The sequence below is a fragment of the Opisthocomus hoazin genome, chromosome 20, assembly GCF_030867145.1.
Source record: "Opisthocomus hoazin isolate bOpiHoa1 chromosome 20, bOpiHoa1.hap1, whole genome shotgun sequence".
Classification (NCBI taxonomy): domain Eukaryota; kingdom Metazoa; phylum Chordata; class Aves; order Opisthocomiformes; family Opisthocomidae; genus Opisthocomus; species Opisthocomus hoazin.
Genome location: NC_134433.1, coordinates 6,402,708 through 6,419,897, shown reverse-complemented (window position 1 = coordinate 6,419,897; position 17,190 = coordinate 6,402,708). Strand labels below are relative to the sequence as shown.

Genomic DNA, 17,190 nt, shown 5'->3' with positions numbered 1-17,190 from the left:
ATTGTTTTTAGCAAATTATGTGCATCCAGTACAGCAGACGAACGGCTCTGGGGCCTGTGTGATACGTGTTGGCTGGGGTAGGCAACAACCTCCTCCGTCCTGTGCGGTAATAGTTCCTGTCATCTGCCTTTATTTATCCAGATGTTTCATTGACCAATGTCTAATCGATATGAAAAGTACAGTCAGGTCTTAAATCTGGTTAATTATTTGAAGCCTTGTAAAATGCCTGTTGAAGTATACCTCGCAGGCTGGCGGTCAGCGGGCTGGATGTTTTCTGCATTCCACTGACTTCAGAGAAGTTACGATGGTTTGTACTGGTGGTGACACCAGCTGTCCACTTACCCATGTTAAAACTGAAGAAAATAGTTTTATATTTTTTGAAAGATCGGAATTTTTTATCTCGCATTAAGAAGTTTGCAGAAATTTTTAGTTAGGCAGAGGTAATATTGCCAAGAAAAGAGTTTAACTGAGCAAAGTAGTAAAAGAAAATGAATGCTATTTTTAAATTAAAGAATGTTATATGAAATTTCCTTGGTAGGCTGAATGCTCAGTCCCAAAGATAATGCTGCAAAACACTGAAAAATCCTGTAATTTCCATATTTCTGCAATTAGGACTTTGAGCTTAAACCAAAACCCTCTCAAGGGAATGGAAAATTCAGTGTTGATTCTGAATTGCTTTCTGAGGATGCCTGCTCACTCCCAGGCCAGACATAGAGAGGCGGAGTCCTGATGTGGACAGGAGGAGGAGTGACAGGGTGTTACGTTGTCTTGTTTCTGATTAAAACTCCGTTGTTCCAGGCCTGGACATGGAAAAGCTGGGTGATTTTGTGTTCAGAAAAAAGGTTTGGCCACTGTAAGTTGACAGCATCATACAGGACATTGTTGAAGGAGATTTCATTCCCCAAGTACCATCGGGTCAGGTCGGCGATGCCCAGTTCACCCGCCCTTGGCTGCTGCTGGGGACCTGGCCAGGCTGGTGCTGCCCCAGCTGTTGTCATGAACTGCCCGGCGCTGGCCCTCAGCATTGCCCGGGGTCTTGGCTGCAGCCAAACGTAGCAAACCTACCTGCAAACAGCACTCAACCAGGCAAAATCAGAGCACTCATTGTTGGTCGGTCTCTGGGAATTTCAAATTTGGCGAATTTCAGCAGGGCCTTTTTGTCAGTAGAGGAACAGTTGGGCTTGGTCTTGTGGCGGCGATGTTCTCAGCTGGCCAGCTTGGCCATCCTCGTTTGGGTCACCCAGGTGGTGCGAAGGAGCCAGAACACAGAACTGAGGTTGAATGTTACTGGTTTGCACATTAGGAAGAGAGACAACAGCATTTCAGCTGAAGGCTGCGTGTAACCTCTGTTTGTGATAAAAATCCATGTCGTGGAAGTGTTTGCATGCACTGTGCATTTCTCTGTTAACAATGTGCGTACGTGGAACAGGTATGGGTATAAATATAAATGCATATGTATCACGTGTAACACACATGTACACAAACACATGGGAGCGCATGTATGTGTCTGTTCACAGGATGTGTATAAATACAGTGTAAACTCACCGCTCGAGTCTCTCTGGTTCACGTGCAGCCGTTGGTTACTTACAGGTCTTCCCAGTGTGGCTTTGTCTGCTCCTCCAGGGGTGTTGAGCCAAGCGAGCAACGCTCACCCAGACACAGCACGCTGCTCGCTGCGCTGGTGTTACGAGAGGCCCGCGCCTCGAGAGATCCCCAGGTTGTGTGTGCTAAGTCAAAAACAGAGGGATTTGAGATTTAAGACACATCAAAGGTCAGAGACAGGAAGGGAAGATCATGGAAGTTGCGTGTCCTGGCTGGGGGGGACAAGCTCAGCCAGCGTTTCTCCTCAGTCCTCAGAGAGCGTGGAATTATGGCTCTATTCCTTTTTATGGTCGAAAGACTGACTGCTGCTGGATGCACTGTCAAGCCAGTGGAAGAAGGGAAGCCTGTGTCAGCACAGAAGTTGCGTCACAGTTACTGCTTTGCTGAATACCGAGGCCGTAATTTGACTTTAGCCAAAGCAGAGCATGGAGACTGCCGTCCAGTCAAGTTAGCTGGCGTGCTGCTTTCGCTGTTGGGTGGAAATGAATTCCGACAATGTATGAACTCAGAAAGTTGTGTGGTGCGGCTGTCTGTGTCATAGTGACGTGAAGGATTTTTCCCCCCTTGGTTTTTACACCTAGCTGGTCACTCAGAAATAACACGAGGTGCAAAGACGTACTGGTAGAAGAAGAGTAATCTTGTACGTGTGACCTTGAAGCACTGTTGATGGAGACTTGAGCCCTCCTTACGAAACAGATAATTGGTAGCGTTCATCACTGGTGTGGGATTTCAGCTCCCTAAATGCGTACTGTGGGATGAAGAATTCTGATTTATGCAGAGTAATTACCAGTCATGCAGGGCTGCGTGTACCGAGTGTACTGGGGTTAGAGAGGCTCCTGGACATCTGATGCCCGTTTGGGGCATAGCGTCGGTGCAGCGGTGTGAGGCAGAGAGGGGGAGAAACGGTGCTTGCCTTCGGTGTTTGACATTTGGAATAACGCTGTCTTACTAAATACAGCGTCTGCACGGCTGCAGCCTAACGGGAGCGAGACCTGGGGGGCTGCGTAATGAAGATGTGAGCAGCAGCAGAAAAGCCCCAGGAGACGCTGGGATTCGTAGCCCTCTTCTCCAGGGGAGGAGGAGCGACTGCGTGAGGAGCAAACTCCCCAGCCGAGAGCTGTGCTGAATAAACGTTACCCACAGGAGAGAGGCTGAAAATGTCACAGGAAAGGATTTAATGAATGCGCTGAGTGCAAGGCGTTCCCCATGGATTTGGAAGTGTCACCTCTGCGGGATTTCAGACCACCTACTGTATTCATCTTGTAGGGAATTCATAATGACAAGGCTAAGTCCTCAAAGCCCTAATTATTATACCTTTCTGTCAAAAAACCCCAAATCTTGTAACTCTTACACCTGTAAGGACTAGGAGCATAGATCCACCTATTCCTGAACAAACTGTTGCTCCTTTCTTTCCTCCTTGGGGACCTGCCTTAACACAGGTGGTGATCACGCTTCTAATAATGTTTGATCAAACAAGATTGATCCAAAGAATTAATGCAAACTGAGTTTCCTTTATTTAGAACCTGCAATTTAATTGCAATGAGAGAGACCTTGGGCATACAGCAGAGTAATTATTTTCATTCCTCCAGAGTCCTGCTGTTGCCCCCACAGCCTTCCGATCCAAATTCCTGGAGCAGCCTCTGTGCCTGTTGCAGACTGTCTCCTCCAGAAGTGATGGAGGAATGTCCTCATCAAAGAAGTCTGTTTGCTTTTTTGCCCTGTTTCTCTCTCTTTTCTTGTCCTCTTTACCTCCCTCTTGCCCCTAAAAGTTTTTTTTCCCCTATCTCCTGTCCACAAACTGTTGAAACAATCTGACCTCCACTTTCCCAGGCTGCTCACCATTGCGCAGGGCGAGTAAAACTCTAGTAATAGGGGGCCTGACGTGGTTTTTCTTGATCTCTGCATGAAATTAAACCCAGATGGTGGGGCTGCCTCTGGCAGCTCTGGTGATGCGAAGGTTGGCAAACGCGCGTGTGCCCGGCTGTGGACTGGCAGAGTGCGCTCCCCATCACCTTGATTTGCACTCCTTTACTTCAGGGTTTGAACAACGTAGCTGTCAACAATTTCCTCTGAATATGTGTTATTTTAGTATGCATTTATTCATTTTACTCCTTAAAATCAGCAGAAGAATGAGTAAAGCTTTTCTGTCTTAAGATTATTTGGGACACCGGATACTTTTTTTAATTTTAAGCTTGTCCCAGGCTCCTTTCAATCTTTCGTGTTTCCCTCCTGCTTCGTTTCCGTGACTGCCAAAGGTGTGAGTGCACCGCTCAGAGTTGCTGTGTGGTGTGGCCCTAAATGGTGCTCCCAGTTGCCCCTGGCTGCAGGCACTGCCGCCTCCAGTCTGGGCTCAGCAACACTCCCTGGCTGTGGTCAGAGGGGTGCCGGGCATCAGGTACTCGTTGGCGTAAGGCTTGGGGAGCGACTCCGGTGGGAAACTGCTGTACAGCCCCGGTGAGCAAAACTCCACTGTAGGAAACGTTAAAATTATAGTAATATTCATTATTAGTAAAGAGCTGGAAAAGAAAAACAAGTCATTGCATGACCAGCCGAACCAAAAAAGCCTGAGTTCATGCTGAAATATGTTTTAAGGTTTGGATGTCGTTAGTGAGGCGCGGAGCTCACCTTGCACTTGTTCCTTCCGTGGGTCGGTAAGGAGCGATTATCGTGGCGTAACAGGAATAGAACACAGTGGCACTGAACAGGGTCTCGCTTCTCTACCAGGGGGTTTGTTTTGAGACCAGTTGTCGGAGAAAGAAGGCGAGAGGCAGATGCACACATGGAGTGTGTGTCAGACGCTCATGTCTTCAAAGAAAACACATTCAGGACTGAGCACGTTGCTTGCTTGACTTCTTTGGCCGTTCTTCTGAGAAGCAGTGTCCAAAACGAATGTCACCAAAAGAAAAATTGAGGCAAAAATATGCTGTTTCCCTTAAGCTTTTTGCTCTGTTCGTTTGGCAGCCCAGCCAATAGAGATGTTATAATACGGGTATAGTAGTAATTAGAGATAAAGGGAAGTGCCCAGAAAACAAGCGGTTCTCCAAGCGGAGCGTGCAGCGGAGCCTGGCTTCCTGCGGAGCTCTGCCCCTCGCTCTGCGGCGCTTTGTGCTTACGTGATGCAGTAGCTCATTTCAGCGGGGTTTACGTGATGGTTTAGGGGCTGATGTTGCCAAGTGCACATACAAGTGGTAGTACCTACGCTCACGCATTGATCAGCACTGGTGTGTGGCCCCAGATCTTGGAGTCGTGCGATTATTGTGCAAATCTGATTTTTCTTGGAAATCGATGAAACGCTAGCCTGTTTGCGGGGGAAGGTTGGGCAGTGAATCCCTAGGAGACAAGACCCGGGAGGTGAGCGTGGAGGACCCGAGGTGCATCGTGCTACAGGGACAGAGCGAAGCAAAGCACGACCCCTCCTGGGGTTTGCCCTGAGGCAGCGGTGGGGGTTTTGGGGGAGGTCTGACTTGAGATTTTTAGAGCGCTTCACCCACTGCACTCGGCTCAAATTTTGTGTTCTTGCTTCTTTATACCTTAACGAAGACAACCAGGAACTTTCTCCTTGTGATAAAACAGGAGAAGAAGTATTTGGAGAAGGACTTGGGGGCTAGGGATGCTGCTGGAGATGGCTGTGGATTTGGTTTGGTTCCATGCTGGTGTGGGTCCCTGGTGACAGCGCAGTGTCCCGGCCCGGCGCGGCGGTCGGCGTGGGTCTGCCCCGGTTGCCGCACGCTCAGCTGTGTTTCTTGCTCGGGACAGGGTTTAGCAGGCGTGGCGGTGGTGGGGTGACGGTTGGACTTGGTGATCTGAGGGGTCTTTTCCAACCTTAATGATTCTAGGGTTCTCTCTTCCTTTTGTTGTTACAGATAAAGAGTCGGGGGTCGGTGGGCTCCCCGAGAATGACGACCCCGGCGCCAGGGGCCCGGCTGTCCCGAAGGTGTCGGGACTAGAGCGGAGCCAGGAGAAGAGCCAGGACAGCGCCAAGGACCCGGTCCTCGAGCCCGCGGTGCCCCAAGCCCCCTGCCCGCCGCCGGCCCAGCCTCCGCCGCCGCCACCCAGCCCCGCGCTCGCCCCGCGCCCCGAGGCCCCCGCCCCGCCGCCCGCCGCCCCGCCGCCCACCCCGCAGGAGCCCGCGCGCCCGCCCGCGCCACCGCCCGCCCCGCAGCCACCACCGCCGCCCCGGCCGCAGTCGCCGGTGCCGCCGGCCCACCCGAGCCTGCCAGCGGGGCAGCCGCACCCGGCCCCGCAGAGCCTCTCGCAGCCGCTCTCGGCCTACAACAGCAGCAGCGTGAGCCTCAACAGCCTCAGGTAGGCGGGCGGGGGTCCTGGGTCGCGCGGGGCTGCTGCCCGGTGGCCGTGCCTCCCGCGGGCAGCGGGGATGGGGTGGCCAAAGGAGAGACGTGACAACACATCCCATCTGGGAAACGCAGGGCACTTGGGGCATTGAGTCTGAATTCCTTACCCAAAACGAGCCGGGATCACTTTATTTGTGATCTGGTGTTCCCGCTGTCACGGGTTGCCCCGAGAGGTGGGAGATGCCCCATTCCCTGGCAACATTCAAGGCCAGGTTGATTGAGCAACCTGATTGAGCTGAAGACGTCCCTGCTCACTGCAGGGGGGTTGGGTTCGACGGCCTCTAAAAAGGTCCCTTCCAGCCCAAAGCATTCTGCAATTCTGTGCTGAATGCCAGGTATTCTCGAGCTCTTAGCTAATGTGCTTTTACTCTTCCTGCTTGTCACTGTGTGCTCAGGCTTTTGGAGAGGATTTATGCAGCATAGAGCAGGGGCAGACAGTCCCAGTCCTTGCAGGTTGGGCTGCTCTCTGAAGGCTGACTTTTTCTACCCTCCTGTCCCTGTAAAGACCTCCTGGTTTCCCTGACTGCTGACATGCCCTAGAGCGAGAAGTATGGGACAGCCGCTGTTGGCGCTCCCGACAGCCTTGCGCCGAGGACTGTCAAGCTTAACGCTTTCCTGCGCTGCTGACACCTTGCAGATGTCAGCGTTTTCGCCTGGCCACGGTGAGAGGAGCCTCACCTTTTATAGGGGAGAACAAAGACAAACAGGGAGATTAACCAAGTTCAGAGGAACCCGTGATGTCCCTGCGAGTCAGGGACCTCAGGTTTCCCCTGCGCTCAGCCAGTGCTGCCAACAGCAGGCCGTCTCTCCCCAAAGCTGAGCTTCCAGCAGGCGGGTGGTATCCTGCAAGACCAGGAGAACCAGCAGTGTGGTTGCTTCAGGGTTTGACGAAAGACAGGGAGGTGTTGAAGACTTTTTGATTTACTTTGAACCAAGTCGGTATTGCTTGTCTGTAAACGTCACTGCAATAGGAGCGTGTCATTACTTGGAATAATGACAGGTAGAATTAAGCGCTACGTGAGTATATTTTAAATACTCATTAGTAGGAATGAAAGCTGAAAAATTACAACGGATGTAATTGCAAATATTTATTTTGCTGACTCGTCTTAGCATTTTATACTGTGGGGATAGAGAGAGGCATTAACTGTACAGTAAGGGTATATCCGTTGTTGCATTCTCAACTGCATTTCATGTTTTCTGCAGTCTTTCATCTTACTAAGTCATAGCGAAAAAAATTAAACTCTTATTAATGCAGTGATCAGTGATTTTGAGCTTCATTTGCCTGAAAACATGAATCAGAAGCAGTCAAGTAGAAAGGACCTGATAATTAAGTAACGAATGCGCAGGGCTGATTACTGTGCTGCGTGTCGGTCCTGTGTTGGAGGGCAGAGTATCAGCCTCTTCCGGAGAGGGAGAGCGTGCCTCGGGTTTGGTGTGGAGAGGCTGCAGCAGCGGCTACTGGCAGAGGTGCGGCAGACGGCTGGAGAAGGGAGCGTCCCAGCGGCGCTGCTGGAAAAGCAGAACAGCGACTTGCATTTGCGCTGTGTAGCTGACGTTAGCAACGCCTTTACCTCGAGCCGTGCCTAGCGTGGTGGGGTTGTGTGTGTCTATGTTTGGAGCTTTTCTCTCCGCCACGCGATGCTGAATCGCTCTTCTTTCCGTTAACAGCAGCAGCAGAAGCAGCACGCCCGCCAAGACTCAGGCCCCCCCTCCGCACATCTCTCACCACCCGTCAGCCTCGCCGTTCCCCCTCTCCTTGCCCAGCCACAGCCCGCTGCATACCTTCACGCCCACCCTCCAGCCCCCCGCGCACCCCCACCACCCCAATATGTTTGCCCCTCCTACGGCTTTGCCTCCTCCACCTCCACTGACGTCGGGGACGCTGCAGGTTCCAGGACACCCCGCTGGTAGTACTTACTCAGGTAAGAGGCAGACGGGTCGTGGCCCCAGCGCGTCTGGTGTGGCGTGGGAAACCGATTCTCCGCTCCCAGTCGGAATAATTCTGCTTGGTCCATTGGGTGAGAGTGGTTGGTTGGCTGTACGCATTGCTGAGCAGCGTGGAGTGATGCCGGCGCCAGACCTAGACATGCCCAGTGACTTTGCTTCTACCCTGGAATGGCCGTTTTTGGAAGGCTGTGCTTTTTCCGTGTCTGTTTTTTTTCTCCCCGTGGTGAAAACACACTGGAGGTCATCATGTGCCTGGAGAGAATCTGTGACCTCCGCAGCCAACGTCTTTGCTGCAGTTGTGGTCTGTGCTCAGCGTTGCTTCCCCGGCTGGGGGAAGGTCTGCCACAGTGGTCCTGGGCTCCTGTCCCTGCCAGATTCGGGGTGTGTGGCAGGAGGAGAGATGCGGAGAGTTTTAGTTTTATACTGCGACTGTGGGGAGAAGCAACGTGTTCCAGGTCACTGGGAGGGAACCAGGGGAAGAAAATAGAGGATTATCAGCGTTAGAGTAGTATCATTTTGTGGCCGTACAGCAGGGTACTCGTGTCAGCAGCAGGCGCTCTCGGTGTTTGCTCCCTCCAGGTTACCCCCCCATGCCTCCTCACCGATTTAGGACTGCGTCCGTGCCTGTGCAGATGTGGGGAGAACCCTCAGGTCAGCGCTCAGAGGAGTGCTGTAGTGAAGGCAGGCCTGCTGAGAGGGGGGAAATGGAGGCTTTTCTTTCTCCTGTCTCTGAGGCCTTTGGGGAAGATCTGGGAGAGCTTTCTCACCCGTTACAGTGTCATGATTTACCACCAGCAAGTTCTAAATACGGCGTTGCTACCACAGCCAGCAGAAAGTAAGCGGCACAAGGTGTGGAGAAGTCCCTGAGCTCACGGGGGGTTGTTTTGCTGTTTGTGTTTCAGAGCAAGATCTTCTCCGTCAGGAACTAAACACGCGATTCTTGGCCTCGCAGAGCGCAGATCGCGGGGCCTCGCTGGGCCCGCCGCCGTACCTGAGGACCGAGTTCCACCAGCACCAGCACCAGCACCAGCACACACACCAACACACACACCAGCACACCTTCACGCCTTTCCCTCACGCCATCCCACCCACTGCCATCATGCCGACGCCAGCACCGCCCATGGTGCGTACCCCAGGCAGAAATGTGAGGATAAGTAGAGCACAACTCTATTCTTTATTACAAAAATTTCAGGATTTGCCAGGCTGCGGGGAAGGCGTGCCCTGCTGCCCAGGCGTGGCTGGCTCGGAGAGGGGGGCTGTCCCTTCCTCGCTGTCGGTACACGTACCGGAGGGTCTGGCGGCAGCGCCGGGGCCGAGGGCCGAGGCTGCTGGCTGGCGGGCGCTCACAGGGGGCTGCCCAGCGCTTGGGGTGCCGCGCTCCAGTGCCTCCCGTTTCGCTGTCTCGTAAAGACCTTGTTTTACCTTGAAGAAAGAAAAATCCCAAACGGTTTCATTGGAAACTAATTTTCTGCATATTTTTTCCTCTCTGTTGGTTGCCAAATGGTAGAGAAGTAGTCTTCTATTTTACCAGCAGAACTAAAGTGAGGGAATATGAAGTAACTAGTTTGTGCTTTGATCCCTTTGCAGTTTGACAAATACCCTACAAAAGTTGACCCCTTCTACCGTCACAGTGTGAGTTCTATTACTCTGTTTAAAACTGACTTCGCTGCTTTTCTGTGGTGGGTTGGGATCACCACTCAGCCAGTGGCACAGTGTCGGTTCTCTCCCTAATCATCACTCCAGGATTTACCATGATCGTTCTCGGCTGCTTTGGCTTTTGAAGGCTTGCATTCGTGGTGCTTGTTTCTGATCAAGATGCAGTATCAGCTTTTCCAATCAAAAGATCTCTTGCTTGTGCACCGTTTGAAGACGGGCTCGATGTGAAAAAGATGAGACAGGAGAGCCGACTGTTACCTGAAGCAGGAGAGCGCAGTAATTGCATCACTGTGTTTCAGTTGTGCCATAAACCCTTAGACTGGTATTTTTCCTAAGAAACTTGAAATGAAATGACAAACTATCATACAGATCCTTCAGGGATAGGTAATCTGATAGTTTTCCTAATATATCATATTTTATTTTATAAAAATCAGAAAACTTGTCTTACTCTTCAGATTTCAAAGGCACATCTGATCCACTGGGCTTGTTGTGGTTTGAAAGCTCTGTTTGATGACAGCAACGTAACTCCAGCTATGCACTAAATGTGTTTATCTAAAAGCTACCAAAAATGTTACTTATTGAGATGAACTGATTTTTAATATTGCAGCGAACTGTAAAGCTTCTGCTTTTAAGGGTTTAAATGTACTGATTCGTTTGCTGCTGAAATACGGGTTGCGTTTCCTTCATCATCTTGGCAGAGGCAGGTATCTGGCTGAATATGACAAGACTTTCTAAATCCAGTCGTGATATTTTGATGAGAGAAGGAGTACTGCATCAGCACTCAGAAATCTGCAAAGCACTTGGCTTTATGTGTTGGTTTTGCTTAGAAGTGGAACTGGGCAAAGAAAACTGGTGAAGATGATGGCGTGATGCTTTTCGCTGTACCAGTGGAACACGGTTCCTGCTGACAGATCATGCCTGTAGTACATGCAAATAGCCCTGCTAATTTCTGACACCTCGTTTGAGTAACTTCAACTGCGTGAGTGTGTTTGCAGGATCAGAGGTCTAGGAGCATTAGGCAAACATTTATGCCTACGATAATCACTTTTACTCACGAAGATAATGCTGCTCATTTGCATCATTGTTTGCAAAATTGCCCGCTTACTTGCTGAGCTTTACATGGATTCAAAAGATACGTTATCATCAAAGTGGCATGTTGATTCAAGCAAGAACACGGAACTGGGAAATAGGTAAATGAATTTTAGACAAATAAATCAGAGAAGGCTACATGTAATACAAGAAACATGGCAAAAGACTCCAACTGTATATGCTTTTCAAATTCAGTGACATAACCTCCTATAAAGCTGGCAGTTACCTGAATTGCAAAGGTCATGACTGAAGCCCCGTTAAAGCAAGGAAAGGCTTCACGCTGTTCTCTGTTAGCCGTGCTGCTGCCCTTGGCAGAGCTCTGGGCCACTGCGCCGCCCCTGCCCTGCCTTCAGGAAAGGTTTGTCCCCGGGAAGTGGTTGCAAAATGATTGCTGTTGTGTCTGTAGGATGTTTAGCAAGTGAGTACCAGAGATCAGCATGATGGCCGCACATTGCATTGGGTCAACATCTGTCTGACACTCCAGCAAGGCCTTACTAGCCCGGGTACTGCAGGAATCTCTGCTGTGACTCCAGGTCGTACAGGTAGTGGTGGGACAGCTTGGATCAGTGTCCTGAGCAGCCCCAGCACCAACAAGCACCCTTTGCTGGCAGGAGCACGTACCCGGGAGGGCTTTTCCCATTGCAGGAATACTGTGAAACTGTGACACTTCCGTAGACCTTTTCCTAGTGACAGGAGTCTCCACTATAGATCCACACCAAGAATTCGGGTACCTTAAGAAAAGCTGGCAATGTTTTTAAAGCTTGTAAGTGAATTTTGTGGAAGGGCAAGGCCTCTCTGAGAGTTCAAGTCAATCCACTTTCGACTAGGGAACCCAGCACACAAAGAAGCTCATACAGAGATTTAGAAGAGTTTTTTTTTCTTGGTGTCTTTGATTTTACAATCATTTCTTTGGGAGGGGCGTTGCTGTAGCACAGCGAGACATCACTTCTGCCTGCAGTTAGCGCTGGGTCTAGATGGCACCTGGTCCCAGGAAGGCTGTGGGTACCACGTTGTTCCCTGAAGAAAGCTGGAAGGGGGGAACTTTGCTCGAAAGAGAGGGGGGAAAAGAAAACACTGACTATGAAAGATATATTTTGAAGGCTGGAGGAATTTAGCTGATACAAAGAGATCCTGGAGATACACTGTTATTGATAATTCTGACCTTGAGGAAAGGCCACATTTAATTAACTTAGCAGTTGTTATAAAACTCTAAGGAAAGCATTCCTTATTATTAGTCATAGCCAATAGAATATTAAGTATTACATCTCTTTCTGTCGTTTGGAATTAGTCCATTACACATAGAATTAAATGCAGAAGACACTGGAGGATATAAAACACATTTTACTCATTAAAAGTTACTGTAAATGAGGACACGTGTCTGTTAATGATTTCTCAGATACTTAGAGTTCAGTATCAATAATCTAAAAATGCTTTCTGCATCACTGAATGGAGCAGATCCAAATTAAATAGACTTAAAACCAACAATAGAAAGGTATCATGAAAGGAGACTTGATACCATGCTTTTAAAACGAGAAAATCTTTTGATACCGCTAAAATGCTGGAATATTTTCTCAGTTTTCAGTAAATATAATATGAATAAATGACTTTGCAAGGTGAGCTAGCGGAAGGATAAACAATTAAGAAAAACACATACTTATGCCTGGCATAAACAATGTCATCACAACTTTGTGATCCTGATTTAGTCTGGGGTGTGATTTCCTCAGTGTTTGCCCGCTCCGCATATCCAGTCTTTTACTTTGCCCAGTCCTGCTTCTGTTTTATTGGCCATTAACTCATTTACTTTGATCTTAAAAGTAGCGTACGGTAGATTGCTTTTCGACCAGCTGTGTCCAGAGGCGAATTTGGGCCAGCCAGGTAACCCCGTGAGCCTGCTGGGTGGCAACGCCAGCGGAGCTCGCAGCCACCCCCGTTAGATCCGGAGCTTTTCCAGTGAGAGCGTCTGTGGAGTGTGATGCTTCAAACCCCGGCTCCTGCCGGAATGCAGTCTTGTGTGCAGTCTCTGCATTTTCCATGGAACCGGTCGAGCGAACTGGGTTACAGCACGAGTAAAAGATTCACAGCCGGGCCACAGAGAGAAGATAAGATTTGGGTGTTACGGTTTACTTGCTGGTTTCCCATGTGTTTCTCTGCGTTAGTACAGAACAGCTTTTTTTATTTATTTTTTCTAAATTCTCTTAGAACAGATACACTGGGATCAGTGAGGTCAGTGGAGATGGGCACTTTTTTCTGCTTAGTATTCTGTCTTTAGGAAAACAGAACCCTGATTTTTTTGGGGGGTCTGCATCAACATTTTGTTTAAGTAGTAATTTTTAACAGATCAGTTTGTCTCTCTGCTAATGTTAGATGTGGCAGGATATCCTCTCAGACAGGCTAATGAAGTAAGAATTGTGCGTATTTTCCTCATTTCCTACAGATACTATTAAAATCCTGACGTACTAATGGAGTTTTAACAATAGAGCATCCTAGAACTCATAAGGCGTTTTTTTTCGCTTAAACAGTGGTTTTCTGAGTCTTATTTGGCTCAGTATTCTGCCTTTTCTCTTGAAATGGTTTGCAAACTGAAACCATTTAAATCTTCTGTCCAATTTAAAAATTAGTAATTGGGGGGGAAAAAAGCCTCTGTTACGCCATGATGGCCTAATCCAGGGGGACAGGCTGCTGCTTTATGATTTTGGAACTGCTTTTAAGCTCTAAACGTCATGACATTTGTGAACATTTCATTGACTGCTTTAACTAACATTGTTGCAACGAGATCACTTCTTCAGCGCTGCTCAGTTTTCTCCATGTGCCATTTCCCTGATACTACGCAGGAACGCTTGCTCTGTCGTGTCCCACTTGCTGGCTTCACCTTGTCTGCGCTTGTATTGACGTTCCGTTGTCTTTCTGTTGCAGCTGTTTCACTCCTATCCTCCAGCTGTATCAGGTATTCCTCCCATGATCCCTCCGACCGGCCCCTTCGGCTCGCTGCAAGGAGCGTTTCAGCCCAAGGTAAGGAAGGAGTTGTTTGTATGGCTGTTACTACTCAGATACACCGGTGGGCTCAGCCAGCTTGGGTTTAGGTTTAGAACATGGTTCAGATTCTGGAGCAATGCAGATCTGAGTTACAGCTTAATTCCACGACGGACAATTGACTCTTTCCAGATTTACTACAAAGAGAAGTTATTTCTCATTAGGTTCAGATACATTTACATACATTTAAAAAAAATATAATGGCATAGTTAACTTTAGAAGCGATATAATTAGTTCTCAGTACGCATTAATGTAAGGTCACATAATAATGAAGAAGTTAAGAAGTCATGATCATTATTGTTTACTCATTTCTGTTGTTACCTCACAGCCCCACCACAGTGCAGCGCATGGATTCAGTTCTCCTCTCGGTTGTGACAGCTGGGAGAGATCAATGTGAAGAGTTCAGGGGTGGGGTTTTTTGTTTACTTGAAGTCGCTCTTGACTTTATAAGTGGAAGGAAATCATATTCTGTAGCCTGCAGTCTTTGCAACTAAAGACTGAAATCAGGGCTGAAATTTCTGCAGAGAAGACACCTTCTTTCTTAAATTGGCCCATCCACTGTAATGACTGAATATGTAAATTGCAGTTCATTAGTGGAATTCTTCGTATGTATGGTAATCAGACTGTTAACAGCTCTGTTAGTTAATTGTTAGTTATACTGTGCCTGATTTTTTTTCTTCATTTTAATGTTGGAAGATACTCTGTCTAAATGTAGGGGGTTTGGGGTTTTTTTCCCCCACAAAGATGCGATTTGTTCTATGAGCTGAATATTTACATTCAAATCATGGGAAAAGCTGTTATTTTTTTTCAACTGGATGTTGCCCCTTCCAGATATCCATATGGTAACGGTTAACTGTGGATGGAGTTCAGATCTTTGTGCGGTGACTAAAGAGGTGACTGATGCTCTGTGTGCTGACAGGCAGGTTGGCAGTTTTAGCCAGTTCCGGTGCGTTTTTGATAAGCAGCAGAGCACAACCTTGGTCCTCCAAATCCAACTTTGGAAGCTATATCTCAAGTATGTTGCTAGTCAGGTTTTTGATAGTGGAGAGATTTTCCAGTGTAACGGTTGCTGTTCCCTCCCGTTTAATTTACTTCAAGTAATGGGAAGTTGGTGGACAATGAAAGCTTGAAAGTTGAGATGATAATACGTATATCAATAAGTGGATCTTAATGGTTATCCTTTCCTCTTTAAAAAGTTGATCATCATTGTTTAGGCATTTTTAGTGATAAAGAAGTATTGGTTTTCACTTTCTATTTCTTCTGTGCATTGTTCTACTCATTAATGCTGTCTCTCCTTGTGATATTTCTAGACTTCCAATCCTATTGATGTTGCAGCCAGACCTGGAACTGTCCCACATACCCTGCTACAGAAAGATCCACGGGTCTGTAGGAAATGTTATCTTTTTCTCAAGTAAAGCTGTTGCTCCTGAAAAGCTTGAATGCTAGAGCTACCATCTTCAATATGTCTAAATTAGCATGCTAAAACGAAAGCTTAATCCGAACTGTTGCAGTCAGTGCACACTAGGGAAGCTGTATGAGAACAGTTTAAATCCTGATCCTTACTTCTGTTCATCGTTAGCAAAGCGAACAGATCCTATGCAACGGAACGGCTCTGGCTTTGCTGTCAGCAGGCATCCCCACAAGCCCAGGGGTAAAGGCATAAAAGTCCAATTTGATGTAGAAGTGTACAAACCTCTTGAAGATTTATGTTTATACTCTGTAATTGTTTTTAATGCGGGTAATGACAGTTATTCCCTTGGTTACTGTATCATTGATTGCACCAGTGAAATACGGATGTGCTTTATTGATCGCTTGGTGCCTCTGGATTTTCGAGTTCTGGTGTATGTGAACAGCATTTATTGTCTCAGCTCTCGTAGCCTTTTTCTGTTCTTCCTGAATGCCCATGGGTTGTTTGCATGTTTGAATTAATATACATGGTTTGCAAGGAGGAACATCACGCAGGCGTGTTTTTAGCAGAACTCTGTGACAAAAGCAATGGGGAGCTCTCCTTGACGATGCATGTTGTGGTGTGACTCAACTTTGAAGTGTAGCAGAGCTGTTTTCTTTGGGTTGTGCCAAGTTTCAGGGCTTTGGTTTGCTCTGGATTGGTGCTGTAGTTGAGCTTTATACCAAAAGGAACCACATTTTTTCGTTTCTGTTTATTCCATCTAATTGAAGAGATAACCAGAACCTCCCATCATTAAGTCATTTAGTTTTATGCTCCCTTTCAGCCTGTAGCAGAGTTTCGATTATTTCAGGATGATGTATTGTGCCATCACTGAGTCTGCAAGGTACCTCTTACACCTATAAATCTCTTTTAATATTGCATTTCAAAAAAGAAAATTCAAAACAAATGAGAAGTACCCAATAAATTGGATTTATTTTCCAGCGTTAATTGATGAAGTGTGAGTGAAAAAAGAGAATTTACCCCAAAGACCCAGGCCACACAAATAATGAGAAAATTGGGTTTTGATACAGCCACTATTTACCAGCATCTGTTCCAATGTGAAAAATATTCAAGACAAAGCCCATTTGAGACAAGAGGACACACCAGGCAGGCAGGCAGTCGGTGAAGGCTGTTTGAATGTACAAGTCAAGGACCTCATGGCATAGCCATTGAACAGACAGAGTCACTGGTTTGCAGAGGCACATCTGAAACACCGTTCCAACCCAGTTCAAAGGATCAGCGCTGCGAACAAGTGGCCCTCTCCACCATCCAGTCTGCTCGCGAGCCGAGAAGCCTTGGAAGACGAGAACAGAAGTTTGCCCTAAGGATAGACCTGTGCTTTTCTTCAGAGTAGCTAACCAGCCATCTTGGTAGCATTCAATCAACAAATTAATGGTGATGCCAGAGGACAGAGCCCTCTTAGTTGCTTGTCAACACTTAGGTAGAGCAGCCATGGGGGGAGGGAGACCGGCTCGAATACGGAGGCTAAGGACTAATTATTATCCAAAAGGACTTCATTTGAAAGTAAAATTACAACATTTTAATTTCATGTCTTAATGAAGCAATACAAATTTGTTAATTAGAGCAATTGTTTGAGTGACAGGCATGTAACCAAGCTGTCATTTCTTCTTCACAGTTGACAGATCCGTTCAGGCCAATGTTAAGGGTAAGAAATCTTCTTGTGATACAGTTTGTCAAGCTTGTCTCAGTCCCCACCGGGTTAAAGCAGCAGACTAATTATAAAGCAATGCCGTGTTTTATCTTGGGTATTCTATACCGTGTCTGCTGAGCAGCACGGTCAGTCCTTCTTTGCGTGCATCTTGCGGTCACTCGAGAAAATGCACAATTTCAAAGCCTGAAGTTTTCTGTTCTTCTCATGCAAACCCCTAGCATGAATCCTAGAGGTTAATCATGGACAACCCTTCCACCGCGCGGGCTTACAAGGCTTCCCGAGCCAAACCCTGCCGACCTGCCCTGGCACTGATCCCCTGTCATGTCACTGCAGACTGAAGGGTTTTGCTTTTCATTATTTACTATGTGTTCTCAGGGTTACGCAGTATGGTACTT

At 47.8% G+C, this 17,190-nt stretch overlaps 1 protein-coding gene across 2 annotated transcripts in view; it reads left to right on the top strand.

Moving 5' to 3' along the window:
• AUTS2 (activator of transcription and developmental regulator AUTS2) overlaps nt 1-17,190 on the top strand; it is an 800,502-nt gene that overhangs the window by 766,390 nt on the left and 16,922 nt on the right. Inside the window, exons 7-13 of one of the 2 annotated variants that reach the window (XM_075440366.1) lie at nt 5,466-5,907; nt 7,623-7,876; nt 8,804-9,024; nt 9,489-9,533; nt 13,560-13,655; nt 14,987-15,058; nt 16,760-16,789. In XM_075440366.1, the coding sequence (XP_075296481.1) occupies nt 5,466-5,907; nt 7,623-7,876; nt 8,804-9,024; nt 9,489-9,533; nt 13,560-13,655; nt 14,987-15,058; nt 16,760-16,789 (1,160 nt within the window). Of the gene's footprint in view, nt 1-5,465; nt 5,908-7,622; nt 7,877-8,803; nt 9,046-9,488; nt 9,534-13,559; nt 13,656-14,986; nt 15,059-16,759; nt 16,790-17,190 lie in introns of both variants that reach the window. The other variant, XM_075440365.1, reaches the window with a different exon arrangement.